At 41.4% G+C, this 20634-nt stretch overlaps 2 protein-coding genes across 2 annotated transcripts in view; one reads left to right on the top strand and one right to left on the bottom strand.

Annotated features, from left to right (window-relative positions):
• Positions 1–1056: 1056 nt before the first annotated feature.
• The window catches only part of LOC118417447 (granule associated Rac and RHOG effector protein 1-like), a 55427-nt gene continuing 35849 nt past the window's right edge, over positions 1057–20634 (top strand). The window contains exons 1-2 of the mRNA XM_035823010.1: positions 1057–1375; positions 2280–2886. Of these exons, the coding sequence (XP_035678903.1) occupies positions 2422–2886 (465 nt within the window). The 5' untranslated portion in view covers positions 1057–1375; positions 2280–2421. The remainder of the gene's footprint in view (positions 1376–2279; positions 2887–20634) is intronic.
• Positions 7444–9461, bottom strand: LOC118417400. The gene has a single exon (XM_035822957.1). The coding sequence runs from the start codon at positions 9323–9325 to the stop codon at positions 8099–8101; it is 1227 nt and encodes a 408-aa protein (XP_035678850.1). The 5' UTR covers positions 9326–9461; the 3' UTR covers positions 7444–8098.

The following is a 20634-nucleotide window of genomic DNA, read 5'->3' as shown; positions in this document are numbered from 1 at the left end:
TCCATTTGTTATGTGAAAGAAAACGTAAGGGCTTTTATACCAAGTCCCCTAATTTTTGCTAGCCTACCGAAAATAAGCCAGCAGCAAAGACGAAATGGCAACAGCTAGAGCATAATGATCTGACACCAGACACCTAACTTTTATACATCATTTTTGATAGAATCGAGTATTGCTACTGTCCGCGGTGGATATTGTTTAAGCAGAAATATTTGTTTAAAGTAAAAACGCACGATTTTTTCTCAATAAAGATAAAGGAATCACTCATTGACATTTGCATTGAAATGTTATATGACATCTTGCTGATTCCTCATTAAAGCATCGAGCGAATTTAGTCAGTTTTGGAAAGAAAAATCAATGTTTTGGTAAATGTCAAAATGGATCCCCGGTTCCGGATGACAAAAGTTAAGTCGAAAATTACTTTCCATTGAAAGGTTTGTTTGTTTGTTTATTTTTAGAGTAGAGTAAACTGCCAATATTCTGAATTTAAAATTCAGGTCGACATTCTTGTCACTAATTTTTAACAAGTAGATTCTATTCGCGTCATTTTCCCACATTTCAAGCGTTCGTGACAACGCAAAAGCAAGTCGCACCAAGTGCCCTCATCGACCCCCAATCGTGGATACGAAATGGCAACATTTTATATAAAAGGTAGAGCATTTCGAATGCAATTTTGCTACAAATTTGCCACAAAAATCTATTAAACTGACACGTGTTTTGATTGACTACCAAGCCGCCTCAAGACTGATAGATCCTGACAGCCTGACAGGTCAAATATTTTTGCTTCCCGAGGGATTCCCTTCTTGGGACGTCCCGTGATCTTGGGACGTCACGTGACTTTCTTAAAACTCGTCTTTTAATTTCCCAATCATACGAGCCATTCTTGTAAGAGAATCATTTTTGCCATCAATATGAATGTATATTTTTACAAAGTTGTTTTTACTGGTAGAAATCTGGGCGATAGTTGATGTGAATTGCGGAAATTGTTGACAAAGTTTGACTTAGTAGGATATGTACCCTTTGCGTGTCGATGCTATCGCTATCTCTCGGGGCTGGCATCATCAACTTCCGGTTCAGGTCACATTTCAAGATGGCTGACCGCCGATAGTAGTGAGTGGTCGGGCCGCCAAGAATCTCTGGAATTTCTCCCCCAATTATGCGTTTACGTTTCCCGTGTCCACCGTTCTGAGGTAGGGGACGATGTGCGCGAGCTAGAGGCGTAGGCTGGACTTCCTTCGCCGAGTTCTAACCACTTTTTGCGGCCGTGGGAGAGCGGAGAAAAGTTGGCGGGTTTTCGCGCACCAAGTCCTGCACGCAGAGAGAGACCTGGTCTGTCAACCCTCAGCAGCGCTCGACGCGACAACACTCCACATTACTTGTAAATTTCTTCCCTTCTTATCTGTTCTAAGTATTTTCATGATGTCTGCCAGCGTTGCAACGATATTTTGTAGCCTTAACCGTGACCCCAGTTGGATTTTTACCCTCTGTGAGGGTTTGTTTTGGTTGTTTTTAACGTTGTGGGCGGCAAAATTCTGAAGGTAACATGTGGCAGTGTGCTTACTTCGGAGTGTTGATGTTTGGGTTCATTTGACAAATTATTACCATGACAGCGTTTAGCACAGTTTTTATGACATTGTGAGAAGGCAAGAGTTGGTAACCACTTTTTCCTATGCCGAGGCCAAAATCAGTAACATTTTACGCTAACGTTAGTAGTAGCCGTTTTCTTGTGCAAATTTCTCTCTACGTGGCGAAGCTTCGAAGGACGCTGAAATGATTAAATTATGAAATCATGCAGTTTTGATGTAGATTTTTACTTTGTCAATCCCAAAATAATATCAACATTCAACAGTGTACACAACAGTCCTTAAAGAGCAACACGAATCGTGTTCAACTCACAGCTCAAATTCTATTTTGGGTAGACTTTACCAGTGTTTTTGTAGTAAACAGTTAGCTACAAGGGTTTATTTACAAAAATTACACCTTGGTGGTAATTCGTAATAACTTGTTTACTGACACAGGCTACCCATGCCACCCAGACAAATTTACACTGGTCTATAGTCACATGTTAAGTGTTTGTCCTTAATGTTTACCTGTCCAGAATAGAACATTAGTGCATCGGTAGTGCTTTGGTATGCACTGGTAATGTAATAGGTCTCATGCATCTGTTATTTCTTACAACTGCGATGTTTTTGTATTACAACCAATCACAGCTTGTATACAGATAATAAGGTTAGTAAAAAGGAGGGGGTAAGCTTTCATCTTCTGTTTGTCATTTCAGAAAGAGAGGAGCTGGGGACGAGATCTCTTCTCCAGCTGGGAGGGCGGTTACCACGGCGACCATGCAGTGTGGCAGGGACATGTGCAGATCAGCTGCCGTCAGTGTAACGTTACTACCTCAACATTGAACTGTGGGCGTGGCGCGACATGGAAAACATACGCCGCCATTTCAAGGAGTTCAAGCCCAAGCACGACGCCACAGAGGCCACGACCGCGGCGGGACACGGTCAGGGCCCGGATGTTGCCACCGCGTCGACGGGAGGATCCGGCGGCGCGGAATATCGCTCTCCGAGTGCCAGCATGCCGGTCACGCTGGACGCGCACGTCAGCGACATCCAACAGTCCGTCAACCACTTCCTGAACACGCTCAACTCCCTCTGCGGGGCGGGGACCCAGCTGGCCGAGGTGTTCTCCACCGTGTTCGAGGAGACGATGTTGTGGGACGTCACCAGGCAGCTGGTGCAGGTCTGGAGCGATGTCAGTCTAGCGACGAGTAGCAATAGCACGCAGGTGAAGGAAGAGGTCGTCATGGCTCTGTCGGAGCTCGCGCTGAAAGGGGAGGGCGATGCGTCGACGGAAGGAAACTCATCTTTGCAAGAGCAAGATCTCCAGGTAAGGTGTTTGAATGTTATAGCTTATATGTTTAGATGTTAGAAATTCCTCCAATGATTGTAAAAGCCTCCAATGATTGTAAAAAAAAACCTATCCCATACTACACACTCCTGTTTTAGTTACATATGCCTCAAGTTAAGCTATAGAACTGTAGTTTTGTAGATGCCATATTTGTACCTTGTACAATTGTTGTGCAATAAAGTTATGATTACTTGCAGACGTATGAATGGTGTTGTTTACACTCGAGCAGGGTGGCCTGGCAATCCACAGATTCTTGGTGAAATGTCTCTCATACCCAGCTAGCGCTATCGGAGACGTCATGTTTTGTCTGTGTTAGATGTGGTCTGTTTGCGACGTGCGCAGGGTACTTGATTGGTATAGATTCTATCCATTACACTGCGCTACTCCAATATATTTTCATGGTTGTAAATGTTGGACCATTGTCAAGAGAAATTTTTGCAAGAGGACAACAATTGAAAATGTAGGACTCACTCAGGGAATCACTTGAGACAGTTCTTTCTTGAACAGACGCTTTACTCAGATTCTGTTTTCTGTTGAACTGTTGTTTGTTTTCACTTTTATAGAATATGAGAAACAACAAATTAAGCTGTAGTATGGTTCATATTTACTGTCTGCAAACTTGTATCCCTGTACAATACTTTTCTGTCATGAATTGGCACATTAGATTAGAAATATTTGAAAACAGTTTAGGTGGATAAAATGCATACTGGAGACAAGTGCATTGGCAAAGGCAGTACATTATTTCTTTTATTAATTGTCATTCATCCAGCTTGCATACACACATGTTAACTAAAATAACATACAATTGAATAAAGGACAACAACACAGTTCTTGTGGCATAAGAAGGGGGAGTGAGATACGTAAGATTTCCAGTGTTACCAATTTGCATCACAAATTTTTGCCTGTTATCAGGTGAGATGGGGGGCTTTGAGCGCAACCTACGCACAAAGTTTGCCCCACACAAACCAACACGAATCTAACCTTCCATGTCTACCAAGATCTAGCAAAGATCTTCGCACCTCCCTACTGACCAAAGGCGAGGTGACACACCGTGGAACTACCCATCACACACACACTGAAAGTAACGGTCCATGGTTACCAGTGAGATAACCACCCATTCGATCAAGATGTGACAGTACATAGTTCCACACACGTTGTAACCACCCATCACAACTCAGTAATGGACCATGGTTACACAGTCCCAGAAACTCCGCGGGCAACCCTCTTGGCGAACCAAGGTAGGCACCGTGGGACGTCTCTACCACGAGAACGTCCCTTTTTCTATGTTGTGCGGCCCCCATTCTGGGACTGTTTCCTGGAGCTCAATGTCTCCCAACAAGTACAGAGTAAACCATAGTACTCCCTTGTTGAACTTAAATGGAAAGGTTCTTTTTGACATAATCTGTGGTAACACTGAAAGATCCTTGTATCCGTTCCCGGTTTGTTTATTCAGAAACTCAACTTCTCCTAAAGGACCTTGCTTTACTTCTAGGTTAACAGAGTATCGTAACAACCAAGGTAAACTATAGTGTTTCAGAGGATACCTAACAATCTGTTTAAAATTTGGATCAACAATAAAGAAACCGAGAGGAAAAGGCAACATACACATTTCCTCCAAAAGGCTCAATATTATCGATCAGATAGCACAGCAAGTCTATTGCAAGGTCCATATACCTACTACTTGAGTCTTGCTGCGAGCCGGCGACCGTTTTACCCTGGGTGCCAAAAGTTTTTATAGCCAATAGCGGGCTGGTCGGTTAAATCCATGCTCTTGTCCAGCAGGTGTTTAACGCACCTTGACTCAAAACTTAAAACAAACTAGTTACAACTTTGAACAAGTCAAATAAAGGGTGGGTAGGGTGGGAAAAACTTGACAGCTCCTGCTTGAAGTCTGAGTCAGAATTGAGATAGCTTGACTGGAGTCTGAATATATCCCCAGCTTGGGTTATTAACAATTCAAAGCTAATTACCGACACCAAGCTAGTATGGTAGACGAGGGAGTTGTTTGGAGAGACGACTGATTACTGCCGGGTAGGTGAGAATTAGGCTGGAAGCGTTAAAACAACATTTTGAAAGAGACATTCACACTATAAAATGAGATTCGTCTGGCAACCAGCTTGGTGTAAAGTTAGCACAAGTATAAGAATCTTTGAATCTAATAGCAAGCTTTGCTAAGGGAGACGAATGTCTGGGACCACAGATTGGGCTGTCAAATTCATCTCACCAGCTGGATTTGACGAATTAACATCACTCAACCATTGCAAGAATGGTTAAGTTCACATTAATTGTCATTCATCCAGCTTGCATACACACATGTTAACTAAAATAACATACAATTGAATAAAGGACAACAACACAGTTCTTGTGGCATAAGAAGGGGGAGTGAGATACGTAAGATTTCCAGTGTTACCAATTTGCATCACAAATTTTTGCCTGTTATCAGGTGAGATGGGGGGCTTTGAGCGCAACCTACGCACAAAGTTTGCCCACAAAGGTAACGTGTTCCTCAGGAATACGTTACCTTCCCCCCATATACACCTGACTACTATGTCTAGTCAAGTTAAAAGAGACCTCTTTTAACTGATCTGTAGCCAAAGAGATGTACAACTTGTAACACTCTGACGACCATCTGCCTAGGATCTGAATCAACCAAGGAGGGATACCTCTTTCTGCAGCTGTTGTAGCTGCACCCTTCCGAAAGGAGTGGGAGGCATAGTGACTCGAATTGATGCCTAACATAGTCAAGGCTTGTCTTAGAACAAGGGTCAAATTTGACCTTGTGAGGAAAGTTCCTGACCAGAGCCTGAATAAAGGCCCTTCCTGGTACCTTCTCGAGAGATAGAGTTCTCTCAAAGCTTTTACTGGGCATAACGCTGAGAAGGTTTGTCCCAAGATAATGGGTACACCTTTTCTACCTGGGTCAGTCTTGGACCCTTTGATAACAATTTGGATGTAGGAGGGCTGGAACACATTGGGAACGAAAGTCACATCATCCCATTGCAGATGAAAAGCTGGATCGAAACGTGTCCAAGAATCGCAAGTGAATTCACCAACCCTCAGAAAACCAAAGAAAGCTACCAGGAAGGAAGTTTTGTACACCAAGTTATCAAAAGGCTTATTTTGAAAGATGAGCTCCAATTTGTTACACAAGCCTTGGAGAATTGGGAGTGTTATGGGTAGGCGTAGTCTCCTTGGTTGTTCTCCTTTACAATTTCTAATTCCCTGAACAATGCGATCAAGTAGAAATGACCCTTTAGTCGGGTCTTCAAAACCTTGTTCCAGATGTAAGTTGCGTACAGCATGTAGATAGACCTTAATTGTGCCATAAGAAACCGTCTGGGCTAGGGACAACACAAAGTAGACTAAAGTGTGCTCTGAAGCTGGTAGTATATTATGCTGTACATCCCAAAGTTTGTGTCTTATACAGAACTGAATAAACCTGGTCTCTCCTGAAGAGTAAGTACTCCTAGTGTTGGGTTTAAGTGCGGCTTGGAAGTAATGTTGTGCTTGCCTTCTTAGTTCAGCATCAGTGATTCGGGGATGGAACAAGAGACTAGAGCAGCTTGCGGAGCCAGTTGTCTGAATTTGTCCATCTGAAAACGGGATAATGCATCGGCTAAGCTGTTTTCTTCGCTAGTCAGGTGGACTGCTTTCAAGACAAAGTTTTGTTCCAAAGATATGGCTACGATTGGTCTCACTAGATCCATAATCTTAGGTATTTTTGACTTCATAGAATTGATTATAGCTACTACTGACTGATTATCGCACCAAACAGTGACCCTTTTGTTACGGAAATGATCACCCCACAATGTGCAAGCTACTGTAATAGGGTACAGCTCCTGCCATTCTATGCTTATGCCTGCTTTTTTGGAAAGCCGATACTGGGAAGGCCATCTCCCATTGAACCAAAGGCCCTTGTAGAAAGCTCCGAATCCCTCTGTGCCTGATGCATCGGTAAAGATCTCTACCAGCTCGCGATTGTCGCATTCTTCTTGTAGGAAAAAGGACTTGCCGTTCCAGTTTTGTACAAAAGTCTCCCAAACAGCTAGATCTTTCCTGAACCCAGTAGTAAGTCTTATGCGATGTCTGGCACGTTTGACTCCTCTAGTCAAGGCTATCATACGTTGCAAGAAGGCCCTACCTGCTGGAATGATTATGCAAACCCAATTTAGCATACCAATGAGGGACTGTAGTTCTTTTAGAGTGCATCTGTTTCTAGCCCTCCAATCCACAAAGCTCATTTTTAGACGCTGTAGTTTGTCTAATGGAAGCCTAGCTTCTTGCTTCAAAGAATCTAGCTCAATTCCCATGAAAACTAGCACTTGAGAAGGTCCTTCTGTTTTCTCCTCTGCTATTGGGACCCCTAGGTTGTTGAAAACCTTCAACATGGTTTGAAGTTTATCCTTACATAGTTGCTCGTTTGGTGTTGTGGCCAAAAGAAAATCATCCAAGATATGGATAATTTCTTCAATTTGGTGATTAAACTTGAGAATCCATTCTAACATATCCGAAAAAGAGCTGAAAATACAGGGGGGCGCTTCGGAGACCAAAGGCTAGGCATTTATCGTAATAGAATTTATTATCCCAACAAATGCCAAACAGTTCATGTTCCTTAGGGTGTAGTGGGATGATTCTAAAGGCAGATTTTATGTCGGTCTTAGCCATGAAGGCTCCCTTGCCCAGACGTTTCAACATGGCAATAGCATCGTCAATAGTCACATATTTTACAGAGAAATCCTCTTTGGGAATGTAGTCATTAATACTTTCCCCTTCGGGATACGACAAGTGATAAATAGTTCTCCAGTCCTCACTATGTTTTTTGGGAACAACTCCGATAGGATGACATTGGAAGAACTGGAAAGGAGGATTCAGAAATGGGCCTACTAGTCTTTTCTTTAGGAGTTCTTTCTGAATGTTTTCCACGATCTTAGCGGGGTTTTCTTTACAAGACACCAAGTTTTTAGAAATCCTGAAAATCTTTGGTCCAGTATACCCTGAACTGAATCCTACTTTGAAGCCGTTCACCAAGTAGTTAACTAACTCTTTGTTGGGGTACAAGGAAAGCTCTTTTTCCAATTCTACAACATTGATTGGAGTCACTAAGTTAGTATCATAGTTACATATCTCTACCGCTGGGTTTTCAGTCATGGAACAGGCTGAAACATCAAGTAATTATCCATGAATACCAAGTTCAATTCATCCCATGTGAGGGTGTCCCAGAGCATTCAAATATGCTATGCCCGTCCCTTCCACACTTACTACACTTGTGTGAGAACCTGCAGTGATCCCTGTTACAACCTCTAGGTTTGTTAAAGTCATAACAAGACCTAAAGTTAGGTCGCCCCCCTTTCGGATTGGTGGAATTGAAATGCCCTTTGGTTTTCGCAGGGCAGTCCTTTGCCCAGTGATTTGGGGACTGGCATAGGTTACATGATGCTCTGGGAGCCCAGGTGAACGTGACTACCCACAACTGGACGTCGACAACATCCCATCTTTTAGTTGGAATACCTGCTGTGGATTTTCTAAATTTCTCATCATATTGCAACCACTGATGCATAGGGAATTTGGCTGCGGCATCCATGATAATACACTGATACCCTATGAGCTCCTTGGCTCGGTTGGGGTTATTCTCTAACATTACCAACATCAAGGCTTGATAGCCCTTGATCCACTGCTGCAGGTTAGTTATCTTAGGTGACTTCTTCTTGCTTAGCGACATTGGATTATTAGCGTTGTTAGGGTCAAAGACAAGCAGCATTTTCCCATCTTCCACATCAGCTTCCTCTGTTCGCAACAGAGTTTCCAAAGGCACGAACTGGTTACCCCAAATCTTCTTCTTGACCTCTAAAGGGACAGAGGGAAGGATGCTGCTTGTCTCGACCCTATTACAAGACACTTCTACAGGACCATTAGGTAAACCCAAATTGTAAGGATATTGCATCACACCTTGAACCTGCAGACCTTCCCCAGTACCTTGACCCATGACGCCTGCTGCTCCGGCCTGATTCAGCTGCTGTTGCACATGTAGTAGCTGAATGTCCGGCTGTACTTGTCCCTGGCTTGCCTGGGGTCCCTGCTGTAGAAGCTGCTGGTTCCCTTGTTGCATCTGCTGCTGGCCCCCGTTCAGATGTTGCTGCTGGATGCCCTCTTGAGTCCCTGTGTTGCGGCGTTTCTCTTCCTCTGCCTTATAGCGGGCAACTTCTTCCCTGAGGCTGCGAAGTTCCTGCTGGGTGGCGTCGTCCTGTTGTTGGTTGAGAGTCTTCTCTTTGTCCCTGGGTTTCTCCTTGGGTTTCTCTTTGGGGTTCTTCTTATTTTTCTTATTCCCGTCCTTGCCGTTGTTGCTACGCTCTGGAGACTTATTGTGAGCGGCTAGCCGATCTAGAGCTCTTTCGCCTCTTCGCCTCCGTGATGGGGGCATCTCTACCCTCTAAGACTGAGATCTTCTTGGCTCTGAAAAAACTTGACAGCTCCTGCTTGAAGTCTGAGTCAGAATTGAGATAGCTTGACTGGAGTCTGAATATATCCCCAGCTTGGGTTATTAACAATTCAAAGCTAATTACCGACACCAAGCTAGTATGGTAGACGAGGGAGTTGTTTGGAGAGACGACTGATTACTGCCGGGTAGGTGAGAATTAGGCTGGAAGCGTTAAAACAACATTTTGAAAGAGACATTCACACTATAAAATGAGATTCGTCTGGCAACCAGCTTGGTGTAAAGTTAGCACAAGTATAAGAATCTTTGAATCTAATAGCAAGCTTTGCTAAGGGAGACGAATGTCTGGGACCACAGATTGGGCTGTCAAATTCATCTCACCAGCTGGATTTGACGAATTAACATCACTCAACCATTGCAAGAATGGTTAAGTTCACATTAGATGCCTGGGAAATAACCATTCCAACAACTGGGAAAACAGCCATTCAAACAGAAATAGAACTGGGCAGTGTCACAATGTCTGTGCGCTAACCAGTAATGTTTACTATGACTAATGCTCAATGAAGCTTTAGAATATCTAAATGGTTCATCATTCTTTTGTATACCATTACCAGGGGTTAAAATACCAGCCTGCAGAAGTTTGTACATAGGGAGAAAAATATTAGCAGTATTAAGGTATCTCGGTTGGCTAAATTGGCATTTTGACCTTCCACTGTTTTCTTATTAATAAATTAAGAAAGAATGGAGCCGTAACGAATGTTGATAGATGGGCATTAAAGAATTCTAAATTTGATTTTTTTGGGGCCGAATTGATGACGTCATCAGTTTTATTACCTCTGATATTATTTTTTTCTATGACAAAATACAGCACTTTGGTACATACCACTGTAATGAAACTTCGTTTTTCGTTGCATAATGATGGAAGCTACAAACGTAGTGTTGCGCAAATTGATATCTGCTAATGATCTGTAGTAATTAGAAAATGTTTGTTTTCATCTAATTAAAAGAATTTAATTCTTGATACTGCAGGATGGGTAGTATATATCCATTTGCGCGACACTACGTTTGTAGCTTCCATCATTATGCAACGAAAAACGAAGTTTCATTACAGTGGTATGTACCAAAGTGCTGTATTTTGTCATAGAAAAAAATAATATCAGAGGTAATAAAAATGATGACGTCATCAATTTGGCCCCCAAAAAATCAGATTTAGAATTCTTTAATGCCCATCTATCAACATTCGTTATGGCTCCATTCTTTCTTAATTCATTAATAAGAAAACAGTGGAAGGTCAAAATGCCAATTTAGCCAACCGAGACACCTTAACCCTCAAACCACCGTATGGGGGCAAAACTGACCCCAGGCGTATATCAATGGCTGCCATTATGGCATTTCTGGTTGAAAACAAATTTCCTCCCATGAGTTTGTTTGTATATATGTACTATAACTTCTTATACGTTTTTACCGAGATTGGCTTATCATTGATTAAGTTATCCTAGAAAGTTTATGCATGGTCCAGTGGGGTCAAAACTGACCCCAGCATTTTTTTAAACAGACGTTTGTGCCCCACACCTAAACAACTTATGGTATGATCACGAAATTTTCAGAGAATGATGTACGTGTAAGCCAAAATTACGGTAACAATTTTTGTGCCATTATCATGTTATATGACGACATTATGACGTCATTTAGCTAAAATCGGCCTCCATCTTGGATTTTCACTGATGACGTCATCAAATTAGCATAAATTATGAATTTTGAGTCATGAAATTTACGTTAAATTTTATAAGATGTGATAAACAACTGTTGTTTGCCAAGAAAACCTTAAATTGAAATGTTTAATACAAAATTAGAAAATTTCGTAATAAATATGTCTGTCAGAACTCCGTTGCCATGGCAACATGAAATATCATGAACATACTTTGATCATCGAAAATGTTTGCTATTAACAATTTCTAAAAAGTTACCTAGTTTGGTGGCCCTAGCATAAGCCATTCAGGCGCTATACGACATTGAAGTTGGTACAGGCATCAAAATCCTCCTATCCGGTCTGAATAGCGTTGGTGCAAAATGTGGTCCTCATGATCTTTTGCATAAATTGTCATAATGAGCCAAAATTATTCTCACCTAATCATGTCAGACTGTCCCACATAGATTCATGAAACTATACATATATACAAATTACAAAAAGAGTCACACAAAAAAAATGTATTTGTACAAAAAGTTATGGGGTCAGTTTTGACCCCATACGGTAATCTATGTCACAAAAAAGCTACGGTGGTTTGAGGTTAACTTAAACAAGATACATTTTAAAGACCAGTTCATTTTTTGAATTGCAAATTGCTGAAAACATATATAGAAGATGTTAGGTTAGACATCAGAAAAACTAGGAGATTTAGATGTACTACAAGTATCATTTTGTTCTGTCACTCCATTCTGATGATACTATTAAAGAAGATTGATGGTTATCTCTTGAAGTTATCTCTGAATTTAGCTTTAGAGAATCAGATTGAATTTTAAACATATAGAATATTTGGGCCCTACCAGTTAGCTGAGCTTAGTAGACAGGTAAGGCTGAGACTACAACACTATCTATACATGTAGGATGTGTCAACAGTAAGGAATTTGTACCCACTGTTAGTCATAAAGGACACAGAAAACAACCATCTCTGTTTCCACCTGGTGATTGTCAAACTTTCAAGCCTGACTTACTCAGTACTGATGACAGTGAAGTCACTGGTAGTAATAGTCACCAGTAAGCAAGTAATACAAACAACTCAATACAGTTACTCAAGCAACTCTCGGACTCAAACAGTTCAGACCGCGTCCGGTATATCTTTTATCACATCCTAAACTTATACAGTTGCTTGAGTAAATCATGATAAAGGCATTTGGTAAAAGCAGAATGGGTTTAACCCCAATTGAGCAGCAACTACGGTTTTTCATTTATTGTCAGAAAATTGTTAGAAGTAAACTCAGTTTCCTTGAGGTTGTACTTTTTGTTTTTAAGAAAAGTCTGATTGTATAGAAAATATATTCATGTTGGTCAACCAGTATTCGAACCCCTAAACATCTGTTCCAAAAGTCTGGGTTACCAACCACTTAAATCACTGTTGACTTTCAATTAGTAAGTAATGCTGTGTTGAGAACTACATGTTGTATCCAAGGTATCATGCTAGAAAAATTCCCCTCTGATGGTATCTCAGTGGGGATATTCAGACTATACTCTTGGGACTAGCTCAAGTATCAGCCAACCAAAATAAACATTCAGAAAAGCCAAATAGTCCATTCCTCAAGGGAGTCAAGCCAGCATAGGAAGCAGTGATTTTGCTCAGTCTGCTATCACTAGTATCAGTGGAAGGTTTAGCCAAATGGGAGTGTACATGTAGTGTTGTTGGAATTACTGACAGGAGAGGGCCTGTTCTTTCTTACCAACACTGTCGGGGAGTCATACCAACGTTCTTGAGGGTCGCATACCAACGTTCGAGAACCCAGCTGAAGTAGGTGCTGTAGAAGTTGTCAGATGAGTTAGGGGATTATGTTGTCGCTGTTATCTGTCACACTGTTTTCCATAGTAGGACTATGGAAAATTGCTATCTTACGTTACGTTTAAGTGTTCTGTTAGAAGTTTGTTATAAAGCTAAGTAATGCTTTCAGTCACTCTCTGTTAGGTTATGTTTCAAGGTGTGTGTGTGTCTGTCTGTGCATCTGTGTGTGTATATGTGTGCGCATGTATATGTGTGTGTGTCTGTGTGTGTGTGTGTCAATAATGGCAAGATGGATCGTCATGTGGTATGTGGGTAGGTCTTGATGAGACCTTGGAATGATGAGATTTCTGGTCCCCCATGCGGTTTGTTTGGGTACTGCAGTAGAACTTCTGGTTTTGGTATCTCACGCTATTATTGCAATCTGCATTATTGTAATGTGTAATCAATCCACATACCATACACCTGGGTTAGGTCTTGCTATGTCTGTAATCCTTATTTACAGTTACAGTTCTTCATACCAGACTTGACATTGATGTAGAACTCGCCCCACCCATATCTACCAACCTTGAGCAGCTTGCAGTGGAATGGCCCTTGACATTCCAATGGGCTGATCTAATTAACAGTTCAAGGAATTAACGACTTTCTTGTCTAGCTGATAGTAGTGATAGATCTATCAGACAGGCCTTTTGAATTTCCTGAGAATTTTTTTTCTTTGTCAAGCTAGGAATTTGTCCAGTATTTTCTGACCAATACCAAAATCTGTACAAGGCACATGACCATTGACATTTACAGTATTTGAAAGATAGTTGAGACAGAGTGGGTGTAATGCAAGGTAAACTACAACTAGAAAGCCACTTAAAGAATGTAAACCTCTTCCAAAATCCAAGGCCAGATTTTACTAGCATCACTGTAAAACTTGAAATATTTGCAGTCTGAATGGTTTTAGTTTGGTTACTTTCACAGAGATCTCTCTACGGCGAACACCTCGAATACGCATTTCCAATGTGTAGCACTGTATTATTAGTGTACTCCTGAGTTGCTTTAAATCAAGCTAACAAAACACAAACCCCCTTCCCCTTCCTACTACGAAGTTAATCCTTGTGAAGTTAAATTGATTTACAATATCTGGCAATGAATTTTTGTCAAGTTAGGAATTTTTTGGGACCATTTTTTGGCCAGGATGAAAATCTGTAGAAAGCACAGTCATGATTGTTGACATTGAGAGACAGTTGAGAACTTAAGACTGTGTCGTGGGTTTATTCAAAGTAAACCATAGACACCCACTCAAACTTTCAAAGCATATAACCTAAGGCTAGAGTTTGCCAGCATTATCAGGGCTCAAAATACCACCTGTATATGCAGGTTAGTGCAGGTAAAATTGGAGCTGTGCAGGTAATTTTGGTGTCTACCTGCACCTAACCTGCACTTGTCCATGTACTGGCCAGTGGATTTTATGCATAAATGTCCTATGATGTAGGTGGATGTGTATTGTTATTAGCTGCATTGACTGTTACCACCTATATTTAGTATAAAAAAAAAAATAGCAACTGTTCCTGAACAATTTTAGTATGATCGATACTTCCTAAATTCATAGTGATGCAGGTAAAATTTGTCTGGTGCAGATACTTTTCAATGTTGCCCGCACCAGTGCAGGTAGGCAGAAAAAAAGGATTTCAAGCCCTGATTATACAACAGCTAACACACCAACAGATACAAGGATACATCATCATTCATATTTCTCTTTTTCTGACTCAGATCTAGTGGCTGGTAAACCCTTTAGATTTTAATTTTGTGTTTTACCCTTTTTGAATTTGCATCTACCAGTCTTTTTAAGTTCAGCTTTATGAAGGTTTTGGTTGTCATTCAAAATTTGAAATATCCAGTTACAATTTGCAGATTTTGAAAATTTTGTTGAGATTGTAAAAAAAAAATAACTTGCAGTTTCACCTTGGCAATCTGACTCGATATTATGAATCAAATATTCAGAAAACTGAAATAATATATTTTGCCTTGTGGCACGTTTCTACAAAACATGTGATTGATGTTTCTTTGATGTGAAGAATGTAGATAAGTTTAGCCTGTCAAAATCAGATAAAGCAGATGTTACTCCTTGATCAATGATCTATTTCGTATTTACACCAATGACGCAGATACACCTACACACACTATCACATGTGTATCACCCTCCATTCATGCATAGCTGGGTGCTGCTCCAATCAATTCTTTTTGAATGAATAACTAGATAACAGCCCTTTTCAAATTCATTAGGGGGTGAATCTGGTAACGTTATATGACGTCTAACTGTAATTACCTTGTCACAGATGGCTGGCTCGCCTGCGGCTAGTTTTTTAATAACTTTTTACGGGTTATGGAATGAAAGAACTAGAGCGAATGGTTTTGAAAGGCTTATTTTGACCTGGTTTTACAGTGTGACCTATATTTTGTGGGTTGTGTGAAATCGTTGATGTTTTTGACCCCCTGACCCAAATCTGTGCAAAGTGTTCTATTCTAACTTGCATTGAGGTCTCATTCATGAGTTTTTTTTACTCCATTGCAGCGTTCCCGCCAGGCATACGTCTTTACGTCTTTGGACGCATTTTTTTCTGGAAAGACGCACTCGGCTCGGCTGAATGCATCCATTAAAAATTCTGAAAGAAAGACTGACCTATACCACCTGTGTACAAAATGTATCTGGAATCTTTAAAAAAAATCTGTCTTTATAAGAAGGAATCCTACCTTTACAATTTATACTTCAAATTCTTCACTTTCCGGTCATCCCAGTAGTCTGGGCATGGGGCGAAGCGCGGTACGTTTTATAACTAGCGGATCCATGTGCGACACACCCTGCCACGCACCAGTCTGAGCCGTCCGTTGCGCAATGTAATTTTTTGTAGTCCTTGAAATACATCTGACAGTCAGCATTCTTTAACACTCGAAGAAATCTTATGCAGATTTTATATTCTGATATTAACATGATACTTACTTGTCCTCATTTTCACGTATTTGTTAAAGATTTGTGGGCAATACTAGTATTGAATGAACAAACTGTTCTGTGCGAGTGCTGCACATCTCAACAAAAGTTCTCACGCTGTGGGCAGTTGATTGGCAGTCGGTATTTTTGACAACAGGCCGCCGGCGCCAAGTAGTCTAGATTGGCCACCAGGTCCAAATCCAATCATCTTAATAACAAATCAGCATTCGATAAATGTAATGTTACACTCTGTCATTGGTCATCGGGAAAAAAAGTTACCGGGTATTAGCGCACGTGACGTTGGTAGCCGCCCGTGTCGTCTGGCAACTTGTGTTTCTTCCCTAGCTGCTAACAATTTACTATTAAAGTTTCCCCATTTATCCAAGTTTAGAAAAAACGTGCGCGGTAAATAAGGGAAGAATTCAAAACTATACACTTTATTTCTTATTTACAAAATTTCTTTTGTTTCAAAAAGACAAAATTTGCGGCAGAAAAGGGGCCGCAATATTGTTGTCAGGCGTCGATCGAGTCGGTTGTGCACTAGCGTTGGCGTCCGTGGCACATGGCGCGGCACGCCCCCCTCCCCAGATGGATCGTCGATCGCAGCGTCCAGAACGCTGGACGTCTTTCTGGCTACTGCAGCGTACTGCTTCAAGGCTACACCGGCACTGATCACTGCCAAAGAGGCAGCAGATCGTCCTCCTTCGAGTAATGTACAACGTCCTTGGTCTATTTAAAAGGAAATCCAGCCAAAGATTTTACTCCGAAAACGGGGTTACTTGAGGTCGCAGGAAACAAACGCACGCTCGTGGAAAATGACTGTGCGGCCTTGTAAAACCCCACCGATTCGAAAAATTTGAGTAAAATCATCGGGCAAAATAGAAAAAAAAAACACAAAGTGTGATGGCGCCGTTATTTTATCGTCTCAGAAAACTATTTGATGCGGGAGGGCGCAACATCGATTGCAGGAGGTAGACATTTTTTTTATTCATTGACGGAAAAAAATTGGCAGAATTTTTCCATACTATTAGGCTAACGAACTGGCTAGAGCCCAGTTTCGAAGCATCAAAAATCCCAAATTTTCATATAGACATGTCTGGACAAATAATACCCGGGCCAGACCACGGAAGGCTGATTCCCTGTGCTTATAGTTTTTTTACGTATTTTGATGAAGAGGGTGGTCGTCGATAACTGAAAATGGGAGTAAAAGAGGAAACCGACGTCCAATCTCAAGTGCATGATTATCCTCTCAAATTGCAGGAAATTGTGTTCTAGAGGGTTTAAAAATCCTAAATTTCCCGGGGGAGCATGCCCCCGGACCCCCCTAGAAAGTGTCTCGCGCCTCCGGCGCTCATTACGCCCCTCCCAAATATTTGGACGCATATTTTCAAGAACCTGGCGGGAACGCTGCTCCATTGAAAGTAATACAAAAATATGTTTTTTACATGGGCGAGTTCATAACGAAGCTACTGAAAACCTCATCACATTTTTCATTCTTTGTTCAGCACATTTCCCTATAAAAAATTGCCAATGACCAATAAACCATACATTCTTTTTATAGCAATTACAAACTACATTTTGTCATGGTATGTCACCCTATCGCAAGAGGCACTTTTTTGCTGTTCGTGTACAACTGCATCACTCAGAACCTATAGGACTGTGTGCCTCCAACCTAGCGCGCGGCTGCCAAACTTTACCTGCTAACAGTTACAAACAAACTTTCACCAATCTAGTTGAGATCTGTTTTAGGCTGGATAAAAGGGAAAACGTTCGTCCATGCAGCTATTCATTTTTTGGCCCTTCACTCTTTTAATGGCACCCACTGGGAGTAAAAGTATGAATGAGACCTTGACGACCTTTATCAGGAACTGATTGCTGACTCAAACAGAAACTACATGTGAGAAATACTGTAATTGCAGAAATGTTCGCGGTGGATTAATGTTCGCGGTTTTTGCGCCGGCCACTTCACCGCGAATTTAAAACCACCGCGAACAGTTTTCCATAACAGTAAGAGACTACAGTGCATGGTGCTACCGCAAAATTAAAACCACCGCGAAAAGCCCATTTACCCGCTACCGCGAAATTAAATCCCCGCAAACTTAAATGCATTTACAGTATATCTTATTTTCAATCTAAATGTTAAATCTCAAACAGTAGATTTCTTGTCCCTTCAGGCTTATTCCGGATGACATTTTTGAAAAGCAATTAATATCATATTGAAACATGTACTTTGAATGTTTCTGTTCAGTACTTAACAGCAAGATTGCTTGTGTTGAAATGTCATACTGATGATGAAATTGCCTCTCAATCAAAAGTTGGTCTCCCTGTAAGACATACTTACTTTTCAATGTAGCAACTTTGCAACAACAATTTACATGATATTTTAAGGTGCACACTTACTGCACTTGTGTCAAGCTTGCGTCATTGCATGGTTCGTTCACTGCTCACTGTTTTGTTATTTTCTCAGATTCTTAAAAATTTAGACATTGCATAATACGTAAAAGTTGGACTTAGAAGACAACAAAATACACGAAAAGTAAGAAAATTCGTTCTTTTTTTATCTCTGAAATTCGTTGAGTATCTTTCGAACCCCGCAGTGACGCAAGCATGGTGCAAGTGCAGTGAGAGTGCACCTTTAGTGTGGAAGTTGTTGCCACCAAGTACAAAAGGAGCATCCTCATTAGATAGCTTTTAAGTTTCTTTTTTTTACCTTTGTTTATTCATTATTTATTAGTTAACTATTGCTAACAGCTTGCTGTGTATAACTATAAGTAAGGTGTGACAGGTCGTTCAGTGTGATATAACCAGCTGTTGTGTGGCATGTGAATCCAAAGTTGGTGAGGGCTCGAAATACCACCTGCATATGCAGATTAGTGCAGGTAGAAGTTGGGCTGTGCAGGTATTTCTGGTGTCTACATGCACCTAACCTACACCAGACTTTTGAGGCTTGTCTTTGTAATTCCTGTACGTGAGAAATGACCAAGCTGATCAGGATGAGGACAGTGATGATGATCACTGATAGTTTGTAATTATTGTGAGTACGTCAACATGTAATTTTTAATTTAATAGCTTCTATGCAGGGCAGTTTTCCCTTACCTCCTTTGTTAGTAAACAGGTGTACAAAGTATGCTCAAATGGTTGTTTTATCCACTTGTGGGATATATTTGAATGGTGCAGTTAACATTTCCCTGGTATTGGTAGATAATTTCTCAGACAGAAAAAGGTATTTCGAGCCCTGTGGTGTGTTTCACTGAATGAAGGGTTGTTTTAGTTCTTGAACAGTCAAACCTGTACCGAAGAACCACCTGGTCAATGTGACAACTTTTTTGTGCTCCCCTAGACCTAGATAATTTCCCCATGGTTGACATAAGCATTAGGCTAGCTATAGTGACCACCTGTCACATAGACCAGATGTTAATGTTATCAGTTTCCTAGACTGCACTGATCTTCTTGGACAGGGTTGACTGTGCAGTTTGTATACTCAAATTGGTGATGTTTTCCACAAGTACCTGAGATACATGTGAAGGCATGTCCTAAAGGATTCATTGCATTGGTCATCACAGATGTTGACATAAGGGATTATGTTGTCATTCCATCCACCTGTGTATGAGGGAGCTTCACTTCTAGTCTCCAACCTAGAGATACATGTTAAAGAACCCAGCACAGCTCTAGTTATATTCTTTGGCCTGCAAGCCCCAAACATTTTCTAATCGGTCCAAAATCCGGTCCTCCGTACCCTGGGTGCCAGACAGGATCAGGTAACTAGCGAGTTTGTTCGGGGATGCAAGGCAGTCAGATTGCCGATCCCACATTAGCGCTCAAGTTCAAGCCCAAAGGAGTTATGCTACAAATGGCAGGTGGACCTCCTTGGGGCTTAAACTCCCCGGGGCGCTAATCGAAGATCGGTGGGCATGACTGTCTTGGGCCACAGAATGAACTGTCCTAGGGCAGGAATAAACTGTCCTAGCTGCCCGATTCCGGCTGGGTAGGTCATCTGATTTTTTTCAAGTCCAGTTTTTCTGGACCAGTCCAACAAGCAAAACTGGTTAGGTACCGGTACAATCCGGTACCTTCCCATAGTTGTAAGGGTAAGATTGTGCAGAGCCGGTTCTATTTTCCCCTGCTCGGATGGTCGTGCAACGTGCCTGTCGGCTGTAACACATGATTTCCAGGGTAGGTAGACTGTGTACACTGCGCTGAACTCTGCCTCCGGCGCTGTTATTCTTGGACATGGCATGCATGTTTAGGCTACACATATGTAGTTTGTTGGTTTGTGGATCTACAGAAATATTCTGAAGATGAATAACAGCACTGAGACTGAAAGGAAAGTCTGGGCCTTTAATAGTTAGTTGGTACACAAAGATTTATGGAGTGAGTATAGTCAGATGCACGTTTTCAATTCAGTCAATTGATTAATAACCTTTATCTAACCTGGATAGCCGCTTTTCCCAGAGGTCCAGTTTTATTCCTATCATTCTCTTTTCATCCTGTCTGCTTTCTTATTTTTTTGCTAAGAATTGATGTATCCAGCTCTTGCCTGACAGTGAACAACAGACGATAAACCAGAGAGTGAGTGAGTGAGAGAATTTATTATTATTATTATTATTATTTGTGAGCCAATAGAACAAAATGCTGTAGCCTTAGCAAGGTGGGGTGTGTGTGTATCTGTATCTATATAGCCGGTTTAACTGCCCTTCCGCGTAACACACCAGCTTCGCAGGCACGCGGTGCTGGTTATATCACACCGAAGGACCCGCCACTGTGTAGGGACTGAGGTAGTGTTGGTGTCCCCCTCAGCACATCTGTACTCAAGGGGACACTCCTGACCGCCAGGG

Source organism: Branchiostoma floridae, chromosome 6 (assembly GCF_000003815.2).
Source record: "Branchiostoma floridae strain S238N-H82 chromosome 6, Bfl_VNyyK, whole genome shotgun sequence".
Classification (NCBI taxonomy): domain Eukaryota; kingdom Metazoa; phylum Chordata; class Leptocardii; order Amphioxiformes; family Branchiostomatidae; genus Branchiostoma; species Branchiostoma floridae.
The sequence above is the reverse complement of the archived record's forward strand: the minus strand, read 5'-3'. Positions and strand labels throughout refer to the sequence as shown.